This window comes from Mobula birostris, chromosome 19, assembly GCF_030028105.1.
Source record: "Mobula birostris isolate sMobBir1 chromosome 19, sMobBir1.hap1, whole genome shotgun sequence".
Lineage (NCBI taxonomy): Eukaryota > Metazoa > Chordata > Chondrichthyes > Myliobatiformes > Myliobatidae > Mobula > Mobula birostris.
The window spans coordinates 19,015,190-19,040,760 of record NC_092388.1 but is presented as its reverse complement, the minus strand read 5'-3'; the positions used below and the strand labels follow the sequence as shown (position 1 = coordinate 19,040,760).

The window sequence follows — 25,571 nt, the reverse complement described above, 5'->3', positions numbered from 1 at the left end:
AGATTCATTTTCTTGTGGGCATTCACAGTAGAACAAAGAAATACAATATAATCAATGAAAAATTACACACATAGATTGTGCAAGAGACAAACTGTTCAAATACAAAAAAAAAGTAAACAAGTAATACTGAGATCATGAATTGTAAAGTCCTTGAAAAGCCAACAGGTTGGGGCATTAGTTCAGAGTTGATGTTATTCATACTGATTCAGCTTCCCTCTTGTAAAACCACTTACAGACTGGTTTTATATTATTTGCTAGGTTACTCTCATTACTTTTTTTCTCTTTACATTTTTGTATTAACCTTTGCTAGTTTATAAAATATATTCATAATTATTTAATTTGCTACTGATCATATTGTGTGCATTTTGAAAGGAGAAGATAATGAAAAAATTGAAAACACATGTTGTGATGCCAAGAGATAGAGAGAGGGAATCGCCTTATCATACGGACATCATTATTCTCTTAATACACATGCCAGAAAGACTAATGCCTCTTACCAACCTTCATTTACTGCCTCAGAATTACAGGTGGACACATCTTATAGAACCTTTTATTCTCAAATGCCAAAAATTGTGAAATAAATATCTTCCAACTACTCATCTATCATTTTAATCTATGATTTATAATCTATTTTCCCAATCCACTTCAGCCAGCTTTCTCCTCATACTATTTTAATTACCTTCACTTAGTTTTAGGACACTACCTTCATTGCTGAATTGCTGAATTTATAATTCTACCATGCTATGATCATTCCTTCCTCAAGGATCCTTCAGTGTGAAAACATTAATTTATCCAATCCTGTTACACAACACCAGGTCCAGAATAACCTTTCTCTAGTTGGTTCCTCAACATATTGCTCTGAGAAACTATACCAGATACATTCCTCAAAACACCTTCATTACCTACCTTTGTTAATATGATTTGTCCAATCTATATAATTAAAATGATCCATGATTATTATTATTATTTTGGGCCCCTTATCTAAGAAAGGAGGAGCTTGCATTGGAGAGGTTCATGGGAATTATTCTGGAAATGAAAAAGTTAACACACGAGGAGAGTATGTTGACTCTGGCCCTGTACTGACTGGAGTTTAGAAGAATGAGGGGGGAATCTCATTGAAATCTATCAAATAGTGAAAGGCCTAGGTAAAGTGGATGTGGAGGAGATATTTCCTATAGTGGGGGTATCTAGGATCAGAGGGCACAGACTCAGAATACAAGGATGTCCCATAGGACAGAGATGAGGAGGAATTCCTTTAGCGAGAGAGTGGCAAATCTGTGGAACTCATTGCCACAGATGGCTGTGGAAGACAAGTCATTGGATATATTTAAAGCAGAGGTTGATAGGTTCTTGATTAGTGAGGGTATCAAAGTTTACAGGAGAAGGCAGAGAATGGGGTTGAGAGGGATGATAAATCACTCATGACTGAATGGCTGAACAGACTCGATGGGCCGAATGGTCTAATTTTGCTCCTATGCTTTATGGACTTATTGCAGTCCATTTCTTCCAGCCCCTTCCTCTTTCTCAATTGATATTCTATCACAAAGTATAACTATTGTAAGGTTTCCATATACTACAGCAACCAGTGAATTCTTTTCCTTACTATTTCAGAACTCCACCCAAATTGATTCTGCATCTGTAGCTTCTGAGCCAATTTCCCATCTCTTCCTTTGCTAGTAGAACTATTCCATCTCCTTTCTCATCCTGTCTATCCTACAGATATGCCATGTATCCTTATTCAGGTCCCAACAAACCTAACTCTGAAATGGCTGTTGATCAGAACCATTTACTTCCATTTCTGCTGCTACCTCTTCCATTTCATTATACGTTGGTATTATGAAAGTGTGGGCACGTGGCCAAGTGGTTAAGGCATTCGACTAGCGATCTGAAGGTCGTGAGTTCGAGCCCCAGCCGAGGCAACGTGTTGTGTCTTTGAGCAAGGCACTTAATCACACATTGCTCTGCGATGACACTGGTGCCAAGCTGTATGGGTCCTAATGCCCTTCCCTTGGACAACATCGATGTTGTGGAGAGGGGAGACTTGCAGCATGGGCAACTGCCGGTCTTCCATACAACCTTGCCCAGGCCTGCGCCCTGGAGAGTGAAGACTTTCCAGGCACAGATCCATGGTCTTGCAAGACTAACGGATGCCTTAATATAAATGAATGTACACATTCAGATAAGGAGCCCTGAATAATATAGATAAAGAGAAAGAACTTCTTTCTGCTTACTTCATTTGCAAGTGGTCCCTTACTCTTGCATGCTCTGTTCTTTTCAGATTCATGCAGCTTATTGTTACACCTCTCAATAGCTACCTTCCCAAATGCTCTTTCACCTAAACAAGGCCTTCTATTTCCACTTTGCATTTTTTTCCCTCTGATTTTGGAACGACATAAGCAACCTTCTCATCCAGCTCGGATGCTGGTTCCATACCTGCTAGAGTGCAAACTGATGGTACTTATACAAATCAGGTTGCCCTTGAAAAAGACCTGATTGCTCAGGGAATTTAAAACTTTCTTTAAATGTAGCAGCTCCTTAGAGGCTTTCTAAGCATTATGTCACTACACTGTCATTCTGGATGTAGCCAATGTTAGAATTAAGAAGAAAACAAAATACATTGGAGTAATGATCAATATTCATGAGCTATGAACAGGGGGAAGAAAGCTCATAGAATGATTGAAGTAGAAAGCAAATTTATTATCAAATATACAGTTTTCTTCCAAGTTTCATGTTCTTGCAGCCATTCACAGCAGGACAAAGAAATACAATTTAATCAATGAAAAACTTCCCACGAACCAAAACTGACGTACAGATGATATATATTAGTAATATATATATACAGTAGAATGCTATATGAAAAGTAGTCAGAACAAGGAGGTTTGTGAAGCAATGGTCATGAAAGTTGAAATATAGACAGAGAAAGAAGGAACAAAGTAAACGAAAATGAAAAAAATAGAACATAGAAACATAGAAAATAGGTGCAGGAGTAGGCCATTCGGCCCTTCGAGCCTGCACCGCCATTTATTATGATCATGGCTGATCATCCAACTCAGAACCCCGCCCCAGCCTTCCCTCCATACCCCCTGATCCCCGTAGCCACAAGGGCCATATCTAACGCCCTCTTAAATATAGCCAATGAACTGGCCTCAACTGTTTCCTGTGGCAGAGAATTCCACAGATTCACCACGCTCTGTGTGAAGAAGTTTTTCCTAATCTCGGTCCTAAAAGGCTTCCCCTTTATCCTCAAACTGTGACCCCTCGTTCTGGACTTCCCCAACATCGGGAACAATCTTCCTGCATCTAGCCTGTCCAATCCCTTTAGGATCTTATACGTTTCAATCAGATCCCCCCTCAATCTTCTAAATTCCAACGAGTACAAGCCCAGTTCATCCAGTCTTTCTTCATATGAAAGTCCTGCCATCCCAGGAATCAATCTGGTGAACCTTCTTTGTACTCCCTCTATGGCAAGGATGTCTTTCCTCAGATTAGGGGACTAAAACTGCACACAATACTCCAGGTGTGGTCTCACCAAGGCCTTGTACAACTGCAGTAGTACCTCCCTGCTCCTGTACTCGAATCCTCTCGCTATAAATGCCAGCATACCATTCGCCTTTTTCACCACCTGCTGTACCTGCATGCCCACTTTCAATGACTGGTGTATAACGACACCCAGGTCTCGTTGCACCTCCCCTTTTCCTAATCGGCCACCATTCAGATAATAATCCGTTTTCCTATTTTTGCCACCAAAGTGGATAACTTCACATTTATCCACATTAAATTGCATCTGCCATGAATTTGCCCACTCACCCAACCTATCCAAGTCACCCTGCATCCTCTTAGCATCCTCCTCACAGCTAACACTGCCACCCAGCTTCGTGTCATCTGCAAACTTGGAGATGCTGCATTTAATTCCCTCATTCAAGTCATTAATATATATTGTAAACAACTGAGGTCCCAGCACTGAGCCTTGCGGTACCCCACTAGTCACCGCCTGCCATTCTGAAAAGGTCCCGTTTATTCCCACTCTTTGCTTCCTGTCTGCTAACCAACTCTCCACCCACACCAATACCTTACCCCCAATACCGTGTGCTTTAAGTTTGCACACTAATCTCCTGTGTGGGACCTTGTCAAAGGCCTTCTGAAAATCCAAATATACCACATCCACTGGTTCTCCCCTATCCACTCTACTAGTTACATCCTCAAAAAATTTTATGAGATTCGTCAGACATGATTTTCCTTTCACAAATCCATGCTGACTTTGTCCGATCATTTCACTGCTTTCCAAATGTGCTGTTATCACATCCTTGATAACTGACTCCAGCAGTTTCCCCACCACCGACGTTAGGCTAATCGGTCTATAATTCCCCGGTTTCTCTCTCCCTCCTTTTTTAAAAAGTGGAGTTACATTAGACACCCTCCAATCCTCAGGAACTAGTCCAGAATCTAACGAGTTTTGAAAAATTATCACTAATGATCACTATTTCTTGGGCTACTTCTTTAAGCACTCTGGGATGCAGACCATCTGGCCCTGGGGATTTATCTGCTTTCAATCCCTTCAATTTACCTAACACCACTTCCCTACTAACATGTATTTCGCTCAGTTCCTCCATCTCACCGGACCCTCTGTCCCCTACTATTTCTGGAAGATTATTTATGTCCTCCTTAGTGAAGACAGAACCAAAGTAATTATTCAGTTGGTCTGCCATGTCCTTGCTCCCCATAATCAATTCACCTGTTTCTGTCTGCTGGGGACCTACATTTGTCTTTACCAGTCTTTTCCTTTTTACATATCTATAAAAGCTTTTACAGTCCTTTTTTATGTTCCCTGCCAGTTTTCTCTCATAATCTTTTTTCCCCTTCCTAATTAAGCCCTTTGTCCTCCTCTGCTGAACTCTGAATTTCTCCCAGTCCTCAGGTGAGCCACTTTCTCTGGCTAATTTGTATGCTTCTTCTTTGGAATTGATACTATCCCTAATTTCTCTTGTCAGCCATGGGTGCACTACCTTCCTTGATTTATTCTTTTGCCAAACTGGGATGAACAATTGTTGTAGTTCATCCATGCAACCTTTAAATGCTTGCCATTGCATATCCACCGTCAATTCTTTAAGTGTCATTTGCCAGTCTATCTTAGCTAATTCACGTCTCATACCTTCAAAGTTACCCCTCTTTAAGTTCAGAACTTTTGTTTCTGAATTAACTATGTCACTCTCCATCTTAATGGAGAATTCCCCCCCAACAGTACTCAAACAGGAGTACTTGTTGTTAAGGGGCACAGCCACCGGGGTACTGCCTATTACCTGACATAGAATAGTACAGCACAGTACAGGCCCTTTGGCCCACATTGTTGTGCTGACCCTTAAACCCTGCCTCCCATATAACCCCCCACCTTAAATTCCTCCATATACCTGTCTAGTAGTCTCTTAAATTTCACTAGTGTATCTACCTCCACCACTGACTCAGGCAGAGCATTCCACGCACCAACCACTCTCTGAGTAAAAATACAAGTTGTGATGCCAAGAGACAGAAAGAGGGGATAACCTTATCGTTGTTCTTTTAATATGCATGCCAGAAAAGCCAGTGCCTCTTACCAGCTGTCATTCACTGGCTCGGAATTACAACCCCTATTAAACTACCCCTGACCTCATTCCTAAATTACATAGAAACATAGAAAATAGGTGCAGGAGTAGGCCATTCGGCCCTTCGAGCCTGCACCGCCATTTATTATGATCATGGCTGATCATCCAACTCTGAACCCCGCCCCAGCCTTCCCTCCATACCCCCTAACCCCCATAGCCACAAGGGCCATATTTAACTCCCTCTTAAATATAGCCAATGAACTGGCCTCAACTGTTTCCTGTGGCAGAGAATTCCACAGATTCACCACTCTCTGTGTGAAGAAGTTTTTCCTAATCTCGGTCCTAAAAGGCTTCCCCTTTATCCTCAAACTGTGGCCCCTCGTTCTGGACTTCCCCAACATCGGGAACAATCTTCCTGCATCTAGCCTGTCCAACCCCTTTAGGATTTTATACGTTTCAATCAGATCCCCCCTCAATCTTCTAAATTCCAACGAGTACAAGCCCAGTTCATCCAGTCTTTCTTCATATGAAAGTCCTGCCATCCCAGGAATTAATCTGGTGAACCTTCTTTGTACTCCCTCTATGGCAAGGATGTCTTTCCTCAGATTAGGGGACCAAAACTGCACACAATACTCCAGGTGTGGTCTCACCAAGGCCTTGTACAACTGCAGTAGTACCTCCCTGCTCCTGTACTTGAATTCTCTCGCTATAAATGCCAGCATACCATTCGCCTTCTTCACCGCCTGCTGTACCTGCATGCCCACTTTCAATGACTGGTGTATAACGACACCCAGGTCTCGTTGCACCTCCCCTTTTCCTAATCGGCCACCATTCAGATAATAATCTGTTTTCCTATTTTTGCCACCAAAGTGGATAACTTCACATTTATCCACATTAAATTGCATCTGCCAAGAATTTGCCCACTCACCCAACCTATTCAAGTCACCCTGCATCCTCTTAGCATCCTCCTCACAGCTAACACTGCCACCCAGCTTCGTGTCATCCGCAAACTTGGAGATGCTGCACTTAATTCCCTCATCCTAGTCATTAATATATATTGTAAACAACTGGGGTCCCAGCACTGAGCCTTGCGGTACCCCACTAGTCACCGCCTGCCATTCTGAAAAGGTCCCATTTATTCCCACTCTTTGCTTCCTGTCTGCTAACCAATACTCCATCCACATCGATACCTTATCCCCAATACTGTGTGCTTTAAGTTTGCACACTAATCTCCTGTGTGGGACCTTGTCAAAAGCCTTTTGAAAATCCAAATATACCACATCCACTGGTTCTCCCCTATCCACTTTACTAGTTACATCCTCAAAAAATTCTATGAGTTTCATCAGACATGATTTTCCTTTCACAAATCCATGCTGACTTTGTCCGATGATTTCACCACTTTCCAAATGTGCTGTTATCACATCTTTGATAACTGACTCCAGCAGTTTCCCCACCACCGACGTTAGGCTAACCGGTCTATAATTCCCCGGTTTCTCTGTCCCTCCTTTTTTAAAAAGTGGAGTTACATTAGCCACCCTCCAATCCTCAGGAACTAGTCCAGAATCTAACGAGTTTTGAAAAATTATCACTAATGCATCCACTATTTCTTGGGCTACTTCCTTAAGCACTCTAGGATGCAGACCATCTGGCCCTGGGGATTTATCTGCCTTCAATCCCTTCAATTTACCTAACACCACTTCCCTACTAACATGTATTTCGCTCAGTTCCTCCATCTCACTGGACCCTCTGTCCCCTACTATTTCTGGAAGATTATTTATGTCCTCCTTAGTGAAGACAGAACTAAAGTAATTATTCAGTTGGTCTGCCATGTCCTTGCTCCCCATAATCAATTCACCTGTTTCTGTCTGTAGGGGACCTACATTTGTCTTTACCAGTCTTTTCCTTTTTACATATCTATAAAAGCTTTTACAGTCAGTTTTTATGTTCCCTGCCAGTTTTCTCTCATAATCTTTTTTCCCCTTCCTAATTAAGCCCTTTGTCCTCCTCTGCTGAACTCTGAATTTCTCCCAGTCCTCAGGTGAGCCACTTTCTCTGGCTAATTTGTATGCTTCTTCTTTGGAATTGATACTATCCCTAATTTCTCTTGTCAGCCACGGGTGCACTACCTTCCTTGATTTATTCTTTTGCCAAACTGGGATGAACAACTGTTGTAGTTCATCCATGCAACCTTTAAATGCTTGCCATTGCATATCCACCGTCAATCCTTTAAGTGTCATTTGCCAGTCTATCTTAGCTAATTCACGTCTGATACCTTCAAAGTTACCCCTCTTTAAGTTCAGAACCTTTGTTTCTGAATTAACTATGTCACCCTCCATCTTAATGAAGAATTCCACCATATTATGGTCACTCTTACCCAAGGGGCCTCTCACAACAAGATTGCTAATTAACCCTTCCGCATTGCTCAAAACCCAGTCCAGAATAGCCTGCTCTCTAGTTGGTTCCTCGACATGTTGGTTCAAAAAACCATCCCGCATACAATCCAAGAAATCCTTTTCCTCAGCACCTTTACCAATTTGGTTCACCCAATCTACATGTAGATTGAAGTCACCCATTATAACTGCTGTTCCTTTATTGCACACATTTCTAATTTCCTGTTTAATACCATCTCCGACCTCACTACTACTGTTAGGTGGCCTGTACACAACTCCCACCAGCGTCTTCTGCCCCTTAGTGTTACGCAGCTCTACCCATATCGATTCCACATCTTCCCAGCTTATGTCCTTCCTTTCTATTGCATTAATCTCTTCTTTAACCAGCAACGCCACCCCACCTCCCCTTCCTTCATGTCTATCCCTCCTGAATATTGAATATCCCTGGACATTGAGCTCCCATCCTTGGTCACCCTGGAGCCATGTCTCTGTGATCCCAACTATATCATAATCATTAATAACAATCTGCACTTTGAATTCATCCACCTTATTACGAATGCTCCTTGCATTCACACACAAGCCTTCAGGTGCTCTTTTACAACTCTCTTAGCCCTTATACAATTATGTTGAAAAGTGGCCCTTTTTAATGCTTGCCCTGGATTTGTCGGCCTGCCACTTTTACTTTTCTCTTGTGACATTTTTTTTATCGTCACCAATATCAGAACTAGTATCACAGCACAGTAAAAACAGTAGCCCCATGCCATGACAGGCAATTGGTACTCCATTACCAAGAGCAATCACCACCAAGCGTTTCTACTTACTCGTAATATTCAGCGGCGGGGTTGGTTTTATACTCGTAGTATTTCTGCCGAGTAAAGTTGGTGATCTCGGAACAGTTGGGACTGTTCCAGCTGTTGTTGCAGTGTGTCCATGGCAGCTCCATTGTAAAGGATGAGAAGAGGTAATAGAGAGCCCAGGCGATGATGACATTGTAATAGAAGCCGACATACAGTGCGATCAAGATAACAGTGAAGCCAACACCTAAAACAGCGGAGCAGATCACGGAGAATCAGGGTCTGATGCAGGTTCCCGCATTGCCATTTCAAAACTAAAACCAAATGTTGTTCTTAAAACTTCAAACATCATCATTTCTTTATATATTACAACGAATAGCAAATTGGATACCAGGGAGAAAAAACACGCGTGACGTTTACAAGGGTGTAATAAGATGGAAGACTTTTACAGTGTCACTATCACCAATAGCATCATTCAGGTATTTCACAGCAGCATTTGATACTTAGGTGAGGCTGTTGCCTTAAAATCTCTGTTAGCTAGCAAGAACACGTGTCTATATAGCACCAATTTTGAAGTGATTTTCTTCCATTTGGGCTCTATTCACTGCTCAAAGCGACCTCTTAGTGCAAATAGTGTTTGTTAGTCATTTGACATAAAAGGCAGTTGGCAAACAACAATGATAACTGCAGTCACCAGCTGCCGGCGTTTAGCAGAATGGGAATAAACACTCTGCTTTAACACAACACACCGGGTTGTCTCATGAAGCGACATTCGATATTCCCCCGAAACTTTTACTCACGCAGGCCGATAAGAAATGACTGGGAGTTGAAATCAGAGTTTGCTGCAAATGTAGAAGAGTTGCTCACCTTTAAATATGGGACAGATCTTCCAGACCCCCGCGGCGCCTTCCCGATTGAACTGCCCCAGAGCCAGTTCCATGTAAAACAGCGGCATGCCGGCGATGAACATAAAGAACAGGTACGGGACGAGGAAAGCTCCTGGGACGAAAAGCATCTCTTTAGCACACTCACGGCGGATCAGTGCGAAATGAATCTCAGAGTAGCAGTGTATGCTGACATAGACGCACATTGATAATAAATTTACTTTGAACTTCCTGAGAGGCGATATTTTCGAGCCGTGCTCACATGCGGGCCGAGTGCGATATCGAGGACAACAGGTACGGGGGATTTCAAATAATTCCACGTTGCTATTATTTATTTTAAGTTATATATACATCGCGACTAATATAAATATAACATTCGTTTCTAAACCTAGATTCACTTAAGTAACTTCATACAAAGTAGGATGTGATCGAAAACTGGAGTATGCCGGTGTGGAGAATGGTCTCACACATCTCTCTCTCCCTCTCTCTCTCTCTCTCTCCCTATCTTTCTCTCTCTCTCCCCCTCCCCCTGACCAGCCTCTCGGAAAACCGGTCAAGCTATTAAACAATCATCATTCTATTTAATGGCCTATTTCTGGACATTCCTATCCGAGATGCTCTTAGCACTGATTTAAAGACGTTGCATATTTTCTTGGCTGATTAGGAAAGAGGCTAAGTATCAGTAGCAATGGACCGCTACTGACCACCGCTTCGTACTTTCATGTGCTCGTCTCAATGCGTGTTAGTTTGGGCACTGAGGTCCTGCGTTTGTACGGTCTTTTTGCAACATATGATATAATTTTATGTACAATTCATAATCTGTTCGTTCCCGTGATGCTGCTGTATTTATTTAGACCTCTACCTCACCGTAGTTGTGCACAAGACAATAAATTTGGGTTAGTACTAGGGCAAGCGTTTTCCACGTTTCCTACCTCCGCCGTTGCGATAACAGAGATAAGGGAATCTCCAGACATTGGCCAAGTCCACCGCAAAGCCGACAACCGAGAGGAGGAAATCGATCTTCTTGGCCCAGGTCTGCCTAACCTGGGTCTCACCGACTCCCTCCCCAGTGGGCTGGGGAGGGCTGGCCAGCGTCGAATTGGTAAACTGCACGCCATTCTGCTCCTTTACCAGAATCAGTTCCACCTTCTTGGTCTCCATCCTGTTGAACTCTTGAACTGGGGCCACAACGGAAGACATCAGGCCAAGGAGTCTCCCTTTGATCATGGGAGTTCTAGCTCTTCAGATGCTCCAACTCCTTACAACTCCTCAAATGGTCCTCAATGGCAAGAATAACAGAGCACATCAGCGACGGACACCATTCCAATGGAGGAAACAGTTGTCACCAAAAGCACCTACATATCAAGAAGCAAAGGCAGAGATCTACATTGTTTGTACTTCAATCAACTGTGTTCTCGCGTAATTCGATAATATGCAAGGGTGAGATTGATTTCTAAGGACTTACATATCGGTTGTAGAGTGAATACAGTATTAATCTCCACATATTTCTGCGATACTGCCTGTGTTTATATCGTGGACATTATAGTGTAAGTATTGTTTACATTTTGATTCATTTGATAATACAAAATACAGTGATTTTTTTTATTTTCCCGGTTAATCATTATTCACTTAACACCATCATTATTGGATACTGTCTCTAAATGTTCGCAATATTTTAAATAACCCAATGCTAAATTTACACAAAGTAACTCAAATATATTGCGGGCGTGGTTGTAAACTTATAACAATGACAGGTTTAAGAATCGATTTCCAGGAAGCGCGACCTTCAACTAGAAAACTAATCTACAGCTTTTTCCTTAAATAAACAAAGCTATCTAGAAATTTGTTTGCAATCTAGAACACAAAGTGAGCAGTTCACCATTCTAGATATGCATCTGTTGGCGATGTGAAAGTAAACGGTTTCATGAACAAAGGCGCCTTTAACGTATAGTTGTCACCGTCAGAACATCTTGTTCATCCATTTCGACTATTTGGAAAGCAAAATAATCAAATTAGTTTTCTTCCCGACTCCAGTACACCGGTGTAATCGTTCCTCTATAATTGGTAGTTTGCGGGATACAACAAAGCTCGAATTGAAAAAGGACAAGAGATATTATCAACTTCACCTGTACAATAACAAAGAACTGACTGTAGTTACTGCAATTTCAGCCTTGGATGTACACAGCGAACCAAAGGTGGAAAACGAAACGTCGGGAATTCTTGCCAGTCAGATGGAGCCACTTAGATGCTGGCAGGAGCTGTCACAAGCTCGCCGGCTAAATGACTGACTGAAAGCAACAATAGAAAGGGGTCGCTTTCAAACCCTTTCGGTTTTGGTATCAGAGGCACGAGGTTGCATTAATGAGACGCAGGTTACGCCGCCGCGGAGTGACAGCTACATCGCTGAACGCACCGGGAAGGTGTGGACTTGCAATTAAAAAAAACACAGCAATTGTAAGGCAATTTTAATTGAAAGCAATGTAGTTCTCTGGAATAAAAAAAATCAGCAATGTTCAGTCTCCCGACGATGATTGGCGTTTAATACGGATTATCCCTCTCTTTTAATGGAAACAATTCACCTTATCATGTCTTGATGATCTGAGATTGTGTGCATAGATATCTTCAAGTCATCTTGTTGGCTGAGGGGCATGGTACGTCCACTATAGTACAATGTATCTACTGTTTAGAGTATTGAGTGGAAATTAAAATTTTATTAAAAAAGAAACAATGTCTTAGGCAGTGGAAATTACGAAAATAAGACAGAATTTTGGAGACATGCAAGCAGCATCCTCAAAGACAAACGATGATGATTTCATTGTAGCCTTTTAAAATTAGGACAGCTCATCCTGTATTAAAAATAACCCACATCTACACAGATGACAAAACGGCACGTTTTATGTGTATCAGTGTGTAATCTATTTAACGAAATCCTTAATATAATGCAAATCCAATTTGAAGTGAACTTGGGATTCGGAGGAAGTTAAGTTATTGATTAACCTACATCGAATAGTGGATTCAAAACGGGAATAGCACCAATGAATCAATCAATTACGTATTCGTAACATTTCGAACTTTGCAGTTTTTTAAAAAAGGTTTTTATTTTTTTTAAGTTTTCTTCTGGTTAACATTTGGTTGTCTGGCAAACATGAAACCAATGACTTTAAAATACGGATCGAACGAGAATTCTTGTTCCCTTCGTGCAATTTACAGCTAATTTTCGTTCACACTTAACATCAGCTAAATAATGCATATGTTTTTAAACGTGGCACCGAACTGCATTACCCACAATTTTTAATATGCTATAATACTGCCGGGCGGGAAAACAGTCTGTACGATTTGGATGGTGCACAATAAATTTTCCTTTAATAGCACTCATTATTTTAAACTTTAAATTCAAACAGTATTATCAAGTATATTTGAATAGAGATTTCTTCTTGAATTTCATATTAACACACGAGCATCCGATCTGTTTCGACCTTTGTCCGACCCCTTTAAGTCCTGAGTACTTACCTGTATAAAATATTGGCACGAATCCACACATGATAACCCATATTCTGTTTGTCACTTTCTTCCAAGCTTCCACCAAACAAGGCAGCCATTATACTACGAATATACTGTGGATTATTTAGTGGCCACGGCTTAATTCTTACAACGTTACGTATTGCAAGAATTACAATTCAGAATGATGAATCGATAGCATCAGCTGTTGCTGTGGTAAATAATTAGCAAAGGCGAGACTCATGATAATGTATGAACAAAGCAGTGTCAGGGAGAGGGCTCAACTCCGCACAGAACCAATAGACACGAGTTCAAGAAAAAAGGCATTCAATATTAGATCAAACACGATTAGCATTCTGGCTTATTTGTACATACAAGATGACGAAATCATTAATTATGTAACTACAATGGCCCATATTGTACTGTTATAATTCACATGGAATACAACTTCGAAATGGAGGAAGTAATCATTCATTGTTGTCTTACATATAAATAATGTAATTGCTGCAGTGAACTTTAATCTATTATTGTTGGGTGGCATCCGACTCTGGCTGGTTCATGCAGGAATTCTAACTGGGCTTTTCAGGGTTAAACATTCTGTCCAACGTCACAATATATGAGGGAGGAAAAGAAGGATCTTTAGTGAAGAGTTAGCTTCTGATTTACCTACTGATTTTCAGTAGAGATGGAGCTTCCCAGAGTACAAAAACTGGTAAAAGTAAAAGTGGAGAAAGTGGGAAATTGAAAAATTTATTCCTGTGGAAGGCAAGATGGAGTTTATATATTGCTAATCATAACTGATATTTCCAAATATGTTAATAGTGGAAAGGGGCGATGGAGAAAGGGGAGATTGTGACTCTGTCGTGTTCATTACTAGCGAATTCAAAGTTCAAAGAAAATTTATTATCTAAGTACTTCCAGGTCATCGTATACTACCATGAGATTCACAGTAAAACAAATCTTGTAGGGATTCACAGTAAAACAAATAAATGCAGTTACGAGTTAAAAAAAAATACACGTGGACTAAGAGGTTAACTGTCCTGTGCTATCACCAGTGGGATCATCAGTTGATCTGCCACCTGTCTTCAGGAGTTTCGCCCGCTTATGACCAAGGCTCCCTCGAGGTGGTGGGCCAGCAGTGCTAAAGCACCACCTCCCAATGGTGAGCTTAAAAACTTGACTTTTGGTAGGTCACCGTTTTCTACCATGAGATTCATTTTCTCGCAGGGATTCACAGTAAGACAAGTAAATGCAATAAAAATCAGTAAAAAACTACACAAAGACATAATGTGCAAAATACAAACTGTGCAAATACAATAAAAAACAAAATAATAAATAAATATGTAAAAAGGTAATATTAAAAGCATGAGTTGCAGTCCTTGAAAGTGAGTCTATAGGTTGTGGAATTAGTTCATTGAATTTATCTACGTTGGTTCAGGAGCCTGATGATTGAATTGTAATAACTGTTCCTAACCTGGTGGTGTAGAACATAAGTCTCCTGTACCTCCTGCTTGATGGCAGCAGAAAGAAGAGAGCGTGGGATGGATGGTAGGGGGTCCTTGATGATAGATGCTGCTTTCTTTTGGCAGTACTACTTGTAGATGTGCTCAATGGTGGAAAGGGTTTTTTTTCCTGGACTGTATAGCATTCAGCACTTTCTGTAGGCTTTTCCATTCTTGGACATTGGAAGTTTGTGTTTCACTGTGCCGAAATTTGGTTGAGAGTGCCTGAGTTCGCAGTGAATATGAACCCAAATGAAAGGCATCTCTGTAGTCTCCTGCTATAGAAATAGGATTACCTGCACAAATGACATCTGATTTTCCACTTTTAAAAATTACGTAATTAGTTGAGGCAATCTGTTCAATGCAGGAGAGGAAGCTGTACAATTATTATTCCTGAATTCCATATTCCAAGGCAACTTAAATTTAATAGCACATTTTTATTACAAAATCAAGACACTTCTTTGGTATGCAGAAATGTTAGAATAGATGATATTTGGGCAGCATGGCAATAGAATTGTTCTTATGTTCATGCTTGTACTGGAACTCACTGGAGATCTGCTTTTGGACAGTGCTAAATATTGATCAGTATTCTTCCTCGAGAACAGGCAGGAATAGTCAAATGTTGGCCAGGCCAGTGAGATCAATATACCAATTTGCCACTGTTATAAGACATTAATAACATAAAAGTGAAAATGTTTTGAGAAGTTCAAAAGATACAAGAGATCATATGTGTCACAAATAGCCTTAAAACAGTGACATTTGTCAATTGTATGTTTACCAGTTGTCTATCAGTCAGGTAGATGTTCAAGGGCTGGGTGTTTTACCTTGGTTTACACTCTGCTGGAGCATGATCTTAACCTGTTGCACAAAGTCAGTGAAAAAGCCAAACATGGTTTGGTCATCATTAAGTGATCACAAATCACAATTACTCTTGAACAATCTCTGCGGCATTAGTCACATTTAGAAAGAGAAACTATACCAGTTTTAATGACAAGATTTCCAATGGAAAAGATCATTTGTTACTATTACAATAAAGTGTATGATAGCTCATCTAGATCACCCTGGCTAATATTTATCCCTCTATTGATACAATACTAAAATCATGGTCATTGATGCATTGTGCTAGCTTGCTGTTCATAAATTGTCTGCCATATTTTATCAGCATTTATTAAAAGAAATTACTTGATATTAAATGTTTTTGTTTCTCCACAGGTGCTGACCTACTTTCTGCGTACGTCTGGCAATTTCGTCTTTCGCTTGATCATTCACAACATGAGTGGTGTCCTTTTAGGTCAGACTGAAAAGGAGAATGAAAGGAAAACAATGAGCTAGCCAGTTAGAACTGACACAAGGAGAAAACAATGCATTTTGATTCCTTGGGATCTCCTTCTCGAGAAGACTTGGATATATGTTGAGCATACAGTAGAATCATAGAAAACAACTCAGAAGGAGTTTATTTTACATTTTGAGTCATTGTTCATTGCAAACAAGCTATTCAGCCAAATCACACCTGCCAGCATTGAGTCATAGCCCCGAAGTTTGTACTTTTTCAAGTACATATCCAAGTTCTTTTTAAGTGTGATAATGATGACTACCTTTTGAACAGTGAGTTTTAGACCTCAACACCCCTTGGGGTGAAAATATATTTCCTCAACTCCTCTCTATTGTAATCTATCCATACAATAAATCTGTGTTCTGTTTTATTTTCTCAAGCATTGCAAAGTATTTAACTGATGTGGACAGGGAACAAGTATTTAGTATTCTTTGGCAGCAGAATAGGCTAAGAGTTAAAAGAAGAATGTGATGTCCCAAAACTGGAAAAAATAGGAAGGATCCATTATCTTAGCAGATGATCAAAACTCAGAGAACTATGATCAATTCATCTGTGTTTTGAGAAAATAATCAGAATGCTGAACAGTGTAGAAGGTAATGAAAAATTACAGGGGCATCTTGGTCAACTAGGTATGTGGGATGAGGATGATCAAATGGATTTCATATCAGCTGCTCTCCATTCCATGTTCACAAATACAATTCTGTGCAAAGGTCATAGGCATCCAAGCTATCCAAGAGTTTTGCACCATACTTTATATAAAACTGACACTATCAATTTACAATACAAGAGATTCTTCAGATGCTGCAAATTCAGAGCCACATGATAGTTCAATAGTTCCATTTAATATCAGAGTATATAATCTACAACCTGAAATTCTCTCTCTCCTCAGACATCCTCGAGTCAGAAGAAAAACCCCAAAGAATGAATGACAGGAAAAAGGGAAGAACCCCAAATCCCCCTGCCCCCCTCCCAGACATAAGCAGAAGTAAGCAGTATCAAGCACTCCCCCTCCCCCACTTATTCGAGCATAAAACATCTGCATTCCACCACCCGCCATGTGACAGCAAAGAGAGACCATGGTCACTAGTACCTCAAAAAGCACTGTTCACTCCAACATTTTTGATGTCCCTACAGGCACTCTCTCTCATTAACAAGGGAGTGACAGAATTCATTCCTTCCACTGTGACAGACACAAAAAGCTGGAGGAATTCAGTAGGTTGAGCAACATGTAAGGAAATGAATAAACAGTCAACGTTTCAGACTGAGACCTTTCATCAGGATTGGAAAGGAAGGGGGAAGATGCCAGAATAAAAAGGTGGGGAGGGAGGTAGAAAAGGAGGACAAGCTGGAAGATGGTAGGTGAAGCCAGGTGGGTGGGATGAGCTAAGAAGCTGGGAAGTGATACATGGGAAAGGCAAAGGATTGGAGAAGGAATCTGATAGGAGAGTGGACCATAGAAGAAAGGGAAAGAGGCAGGGCACCAGGGAGAAGTGATAGGTAGGTGATGAGAAGAGGAAAGAGGCCAGAGTAGGGTATAGAAGAGGGAAGCAGGAGAGAGAAAAAAAATTACCAAAGGGAGATATCAATGTTCATGCCATCAAGTTGGAGGCTACCTGGATGGAATATGAGGTGTTGCTCCTCCCCCTAAGTGTGGCCTCATCATGGCAAATAGCATCAAGTGATTGAATGTGAAAATGACCTAGAAGTCAAATATAACCATAATTTTATTGAATAACTATACAAAATTGTGGAATGTAGAGACAGTTAATGGAAACAGGCTTTTTCAACCAAGGATGGGCGAGACTAAAACTAGAGGTCACAGATTAAAGGTGAAAGATGAAATATTTAAGGGGAACCAGAAGGGTAGGCTGGTGTGAATGTGGAATCAATTGCCAGTGAAAGTGGTGAATGCAGGTTCCATCTCAACATTTAAGAGAAGTTTGGATAAGTACATGGATGGGAAGGTTATGGAGGGCTATGATCCAGTTGAAGATCAAATGGGCCTAGTTTCTACACCATAGTGTCTATAACTATGAATAGCATGGTAGGCTCAAGCAGTAGGATGATTCATAGTGGGTCTAATGTTTAATGTCTTTAGGGCCCACCTAGTTTAAATTTGAAAAACTAAGGAAATATAATTACTAAAATTTTACCCCAGTATACAAGAAAATTTATCAGGTCCAATTGCAACAAATACTTTTCTTTCAAAAAAGAAAACTCAATTTAGAACAAATTGTGTATTATCCTTATGTTTATTGGTAATTGTTTCAGAAAAATTGATTAACATAACATCACTTTTCTATATTAATTTTATTTAACAGTAATTTAAATGATTGTTTGAAAGTATTTACTACATACAAATATGTAGATACATTACAGTATAAAGTTATTTCAAAACAGAATGGGTATAGCCCATTCACCTTCAGGTGTTTTATTTCCATATTTGGTGAGATCATAGCTGATCCAAATGCAAATCTCCTTGTTTCCTCTCAAGCTCTATATGTAATGAGCCTCAAAGCATCAGCCAAACATAAGACAACAGGTCTACACTAATTGGCCTGCATCAAACACCTATAGTTATGCAATTTTGCACTCTTCATCCAGAGATCAAGGAGGACTACCAGATCAAACTAAATTTTATCACTGAACATATCAAGCACAATCATAGGCGTATTTGTTCTATCAATAATTGGGATATATGTGTACCCAGAGAGTAAGCGCGCACAACATTAATCTTGGTTGTTTGGTTCTTTTTCAATTTGTAAAGTTCGATGTTGCTTCCTTTTTAGTCTCAGGTGTCTTATGTAGTTTCCAATTGTTCTGGCAATTGTCTGTAGTTTGTGGCACTGTATGTTTAGACAATACAATGATATCTTTCCATTTAAAAGAGGTATGTAATTTAGAGCACATTGTAAAAAAATTCCAAATCACCTCTTAAGGCAAGTACAAATTGGGCTCCTTCCTCATTCAGTGAAAGACGCCCATAGCTACTGTTGTCACTTTACACAAGGTAACTTATAAATAAGTGACATTTTTATTTTTACAATAGTAACTGATTAGTCTGTGGAATGCGTTGCAGAGCGTAGTAACTGATTAGTCTGTGGAATGCATTGCAGAGTGAGTAGTGAAGGCAGATTCAATTGCAATGTTTACGGAGGATAACATCTGATTTACAAGGCAGTAGCGAGAGAACAAGCAGTTGAATTTTTCTTTCGTTGTACTCAGACCAGACTTCTGTCAGTGCTATAAATATTTATGGTGCAGGTAGATCAAAAGGATATTGTGGTCAATGGGAATAATGTCTGCTTAAATATTCAAACTGTAAATATGGCATCTAGGATAGATGTTTTTTTCCATTTTTGATAAATATAGAATTTATCTTAAAACCACAATGACTTTGTTTTCCAACATCCATGCTTCAAAGAAAAATCATTTTAAAATCAAAAGGATTCTTTGGGTAGCTTTACAAAAATAACGAATTCCAAATCTGAAAACGATTTACAGTTTTTACTTTATTCTGTTTTACACATTTCCTTCACATCTGATGAGCTGGGAGACACCCACCATCTGTGGATTTGAATAGCAGGACATACAGATCATGCATGTTCCTCTACTATCACAAGGGAAACTTGAACAGCTTCAGTCTTGCTTCTAAATAGTGATGCCAAAAATATTAATTGCTTCATCTTAGACAAGAATAAAATAAATATGTCTGGTGAATGTTTGCACTCCTCCGGACAAACTTCATAGGACTAATTCATTTGTCTTACACACTTTCAGAGTGAAGAGTGTACTGGCATTAGATGGGAGCACACATATGTCAACATTTTAAAAACAATCCTTTGATTATTTCATTCTGTACTCTTTAGCTCAAAAGCAGAAACAACAACCAGGACACTTTTCGATCCATTTATTCCGGACTGAGACAAATCAAATAATTTCACTGTTAACACAAAATCCAATACAAGTTTGAGCAGTATTCCCTTTATGTACAAGTTAAACTGAGGAAAAAATGTCAGTTATTGCAACAGATTTCCATATATAATCCATTATGAAGCATTAACAAAGTAATAAGTCAAATTTTGTTCAAGGTCAATACAAAATACAGCAGTAAACAGGTAGTTAAAAAAAAAAGCAGCCCTTCTTCACAATTTCATGGATCTTTTCAACGACAACCAAGAACACAGGACAGCATGCCAACTGAGGTATTTTTCTTAAAGAAAATACACATCTAAGATTGCAAAACTCAGTTATCAACCATGTTTGATAATGGAGTTACATGATTAAATGCAACTTTTCATACTGCATTATTTCAGAGAACGCAATTGCCTGATACATAATTAAGATGCAGCGACCAGAAATTGTTACATGATTCACAATTATGTTAGCAGTCATTTAAAAAAATTGAATTACCTTCCACAAACTTATGATCACAAATTTAAATAATGAAAGGCTGTAGACTACAAATCCTATTTTCTCATGCCAATAAGTAATGTCTAATCTTCACAGGATTTTTTTTGAACTTCACCTCAACATTATTAACAATCATTCTCACCGCAGAGAAACTGTACAGTTCTCAGGTTTAAAATCATGTGATCATCAACCTTCACAGAAGTTTATATAAGGGAAATTGAAAATTTAGTTGGATATATACAAAGTAACATTGAAAAATCCTCAGAAAAAGTACATTACCTTTCAAAGCACAATATTATTTGTAAATTCATAGTTCATCTGAAGTTGTCTACTTTATGACTAATCAAAACCCTTTCCAATCCTCATTGAGGCTCATTACATACAGATCTAGATTGTATGTTGTCAAAATGTCAAACTTGATTGTGAAAGGAATTGCAGCTCAACATCAAATATATACAGTACCAAGGTTCAAAAATGTTGATTTGCATCACCAAAGGATTCACCTGTATATAACATTAAAAATCATTAAATAATCCTGAAATCACAATTTGATAATGTGGCAGTGCCAGTATATATTTTCAGCAGGATTTTACATTAATTTTAATCATAGTACAAGTGATTGACTCCTCTAACTCTTTTCTTCAGTTCAGCTATTTTCCTGTATCTGACAAAATTTGCATTAATACTGCATGATGCTCAACAATAAATGCTTCATCTCATCCACCTTAAATTAATGAAAGATGTACTGCAGTATTAACTGGCAAAAGAGTGATACAACTAACTCCAACTTGTTCCTCCATGCCTTACCCAGGGATAAAGATCCATAACCTCTCAATATGCTTCAGCATTCTCTCAGTATCTGCTCTTACACAGTACCAATCTACTCTATTTTATATTGAATTATGGGAACTTGGAGTGAATAATGTACTAGCATAATTAGATAGGAGCATATATCTGTCAGCATTTTAAAAACCATCATTTGATTATAACATTCTGTGCAATGGATGACCCATTCAACTTTTGTGATTATACATAATCATTCAGCCAGATGGGATAGAAATTATAATACTTGAGGTCAACAGATTTAAACTCATCTTAAAACACAATGTAAAATTGCTCATTTGTAGTGATCCCCTTGAATAAAATTCATGTCCATTGCACTGGGGAGTTTTGAAAAGGGTGGGGGAGTTTATAGGCATTTGTTTCGTGCTGAACATAATGGGAGCAGATGATTAAAATTCATCCCATATGGAGCAAGATGCAATTTTCCTGAACTTTGACCATAAACAAAATTTGTTTTAATTTTGATTTTCAACGCAAACTTAAACTTGGCACCAAACAAATACTTGACAAACATGAGACAAAAATACCCCTAAAATGGGAAAAGTTCAGTTTCTCCCTTGTTAGAAATAATTTATCTACAAAAAACTCTTCTCCCTACTTTTTCCATCTCCTTAAGGTAAAACAAGAACTGGTTTAACTTGTAGTAGTTGAGTTTCACTGCTTGTAGCAAGGGTTCACTACCACAGTTCTGAGGACTACGATTGTGCTTTGTGCTACTGTATTCAGTTGCATCAGCTAGTTGCTTTCCTGAGAACAATTTCACATCAGATGCAAATCATTTGTTCCACATCTTTGTTAAATTAACTATTCCAATCGCACCCAATCCTCAAAACACACCAATAACCCATGCAATGAAATCTTGGAACTAAATTTATTTTGAAGAAATCCAATCTGCCTCATGTGACATCATCAGTTTTTAACTGCAACCTGTAGCTTGAATATAGTTTTCCTTAATAGTTTAAATTCTCTCCAAAATTTACAATATTAACACTTATAGACATCACGAGAGCAAGAAAGCACTGCAGTCCATTTCCTTGTAGCAGAATTAGAACTAAGCCGCAGTGATGTAGGAACTCAGCAGGCTAAAGCTGCGTCTGAGGAAACAAGTCAATGTTTCAGAACTCCTGCAGGGTCTAAAATGTTTACTGCCTCTACTGATGCTGAAAAGGCCTGCTCAGTTCTTCCAGTGTTGTTTTTGGTCTAGTTTTCAAACAGGCAGCATCATTCATCTACAGAATGAAGTCGCACTGATCAGAATGCAGATTTTCAGCACCTCATTACACATTTCATGCCCTAAGTTGGCAGTCTATTTTAAACTTCAATTTTGAATCTGTAGCTCAGAAATCATACTGCTTTGTGATAAACAGTCACCAGATGTATAATTTCTTACTGTCTTCCATTTATTCTCAAGATGTAAATTTTAAAAATAGAGTTACCTTGATTATGAGCAGTCAAGAAGCTACATGAGTGCACTATAAAATGCTGTGGTTAGCACGTGAATCTATGGTTCTGATCAGATTATTGCATTGTGTTTTAGAACCACAGGAATATCTTTGCCTACCCCTTGGCTACTGTCACATACAATGTACAAATGTTTGTCTACATTCAAAATATTGACATCGTTTATAATGTACGGTCATGTCCTTATTGGTCCATTGTAACACATATTCTTGTTCTTTTCTGCTATTTACACACATTAGACAACATGCTTTGTTACCAGATCAACAAAACTGACAAGATTCCCCTCTCAAAACAGCCAAACAAATTAATTATTAGGGACAATATCCCTCATGTATATTCCATCATACTAGCATATTAAGATTTTGTAGCAATACCTTCAATAAAATTCCTATGCAACTGTAAAGGAATTAACCTGTGGGTACCAAATTTGTATCCAGAAAATTCTTCCACTGTCAATCTGGATAACCGTAGATTTCCTTACAGTTCTGTGTTCTTTTTACTTCAATCACAGTAGAACATTTTTCCTCTCATTATGATAGCAAGAGCAGGGAACAAAGTGATGATACTTAATATTTAAATATTTAACAATACCCCAAAGCTAGTACATTACGGAATGGAATGCACCACACCAAAAGAGATTTGTTATATTGTAACACTGATAGAAAAACACCATTACCCCAACCTCTGCAAACATTTTTCTCCAAAAGCTATTCGTAATAAAATTAAGCATAGACACAACAGACAATAAATGGATAATTAAAAAAAACAAAATGAGCTATCACAACTGTAGCTATGAGTTATAAACATGCATAGTCACCATAACAGATACCATAGACGTGGGAATTGAACTGAGTAAGTGCTTGGTTTCCTTCAAGTACACAGGTACAAATACTAAGCATCTTCACAATCATGATTCTGATAATGTTAAATTTTCTTTCAAACTCACCATCTCCAAGTTCAACAAATATTATACTGGAGAGATGATAAATACAGAAAAATGGCAGTAGGCTCATATAGGAAAAGACATTTAATCAAGTTAATAGAAGTAACATAGGGGTCCCCCAATAGGTCTACCTTCTCACCAGGAGAAGGTCTATCACTAAAGAGTTAGTTAAGCTTTTTATCCAAGATACTTTCTTCTTTCTCCCCTTCTTGGTCCTCAGGCGAGAAGTCAGTGCAAAATCCATTAATAGTTGGGGCAAATTTGTTTTTCATGCTGTCTATGAAATCCATCTTCTGGTCTGGATAAAGATAATCCTCAGCATAATCAGGATTCAAACGTGAAAACTTGAAGAAGTCCACTAAAGTTTAAAAAAAACATGGAAATAAGTATGTAATTCTCTACTTGTGTCAGATTCTTTCTGCTTTTTTTTTGTTTAAACAAATCTTAAAATTCCAGCGATGAAAGAGCAACATATTTTGGAGTGAATAGATTAGACATTCAATTATTAATTGGGTTAGGGACCTTCTTGTGTCTAATTTCTCTCCAATATACAGAAGATATCATTCAAGGGGTCTAGGGTTTTTCATGATGTTAATTAAAGTTTGTGGTGCAGCAATTCAAGGATTTGGGTTGAACAGTTGAATCACTCTTACCTTTGGCTACTGGTTCTGTAGAGAACTAACTACACTTGACCCGAGTTTACCAATGGACTGATTAGACAAGCTGGATGCATATAAATTCAGAAATGAGGTTGCCAACTGTTTAAAAAATTATGGGCACGCAAGTGATCTGTTTTTGCTTTGTTTTCACCCTGTTTATGGTATAAATAAATAATTGATGTTGCGGTGTTCACCGAGCTTGGCAATCAGCTTGCAACACCATCCTAAATAAATATACAGCGGTGCTAGAAAGTTTGTGAACCTTGTAGAATTTTCTCTATTTCTGCATAAATATGACCTAAAATGAGATCAGATCTTCACATATGTCCTAAACCTAGATAAAGAGAACCCAATTATTAAATAACACAAGAACATTTATTGAGAAAATGAACCAATATTACATGTATTTGTTGGAAAAAGTATGTGAACCTCTGGGGTAATGCCTTCTACAAAAGCTATTTCTTCCAGTCAATGAGTTGAAATTGGAAGTGTGGAGACCCTTACCGGGAAATAGTTATCACAGGAGAGCCCAACTTTAAATGTATGGATGGAAATTACAATGGACATTTACAAAATGGAGAAGATAACAGCATCTGTTAATCATAAGTTGGAACAATTTTATTCATACCGGAAAAAATGGTTTAACTACATAACACCTCATAGGCCTGATTTTATTCTCACAAGTCAATGAATATGTTGTAAAAAAAAAATCACTCCCTACTTTGTATATAGTTTTCTTCTTTCGATTGTTCTTTCTTTCCTCTCCTTTCTATAAGTGTATACCTCAGAGATTTGCGACAAATATGATATATATGTACAGTATCTGAAATACATCTTACAGAAATGTTTGTTTGATGATGAAATTCAAAAAAAAAATTACAAAAAAAAAAAGAAATTGGAGGTGTGGGAAGTAGAGGTGCCCTGCCCTATAAAAAAGGCACAAAGTCAGGTTACTGACAGAGACTGCTCTTCTCAAGAACAATCTGTTTATGTGCACCATGCCTCCATTAAAATAACTTTTAGAGGTCTTGAGAAGGAGAATTGTAGAGGTGCACGACACTGATAAAGGCAAGGAAAGCATTTCTAAAGACTTGAGTGTTCATCAGTCCATGACAAGAGAAATTGTCTACAAATGGAGGAAATTCAGTACTGTTGCTACTTTCCATAGGAGTGGGCACCCTGCAAAGATCATACCAAGAGCACAATGTGCAGTGCTGAAGGAGGTAAGAAAAAGTGTCAAAGAAGCTAAGTTAAATCCACTGTGATTCAATGTCA

At 38.9% G+C, this 25,571-nt stretch overlaps 2 protein-coding genes across 3 annotated transcripts in view; both read right to left on the bottom strand.

Annotated features, from left to right (window-relative positions):
• slc6a3 (solute carrier family 6 member 3) overlaps positions 1-10,871 on the bottom strand; it is a 47,276-nt gene extending 36,405 nt beyond the window's left edge. Inside the window, exons 1-3 of the mRNA XM_072283025.1 lie at positions 10,577-10,871; positions 9,628-9,759; positions 8,788-9,007 (exon numbers count right to left, since the gene is read on the bottom strand). Of these exons, the coding sequence (XP_072139126.1) occupies positions 8,788-9,007; positions 9,628-9,759; positions 10,577-10,871 (647 nt within the window). The remainder of the gene's footprint in view (positions 1-8,787; positions 9,008-9,627; positions 9,760-10,576) is intronic.
• Positions 10,872-19,872: 9,001 nt separating this feature from the next.
• LOC140212457 (lysophosphatidylcholine acyltransferase 1-like) overlaps positions 19,873-25,571 on the bottom strand; it is a 122,400-nt gene continuing 116,701 nt past the window's right edge. For both annotated transcript variants that reach the window (XM_072283273.1, XM_072283274.1), the window contains exon 14: positions 19,873-23,995. In XM_072283273.1, the coding sequence (XP_072139374.1) occupies positions 23,802-23,995 (194 nt within the window). In that variant the 3' untranslated portion in view covers positions 19,873-23,801. The remainder of the gene's footprint in view (positions 23,996-25,571) is intronic.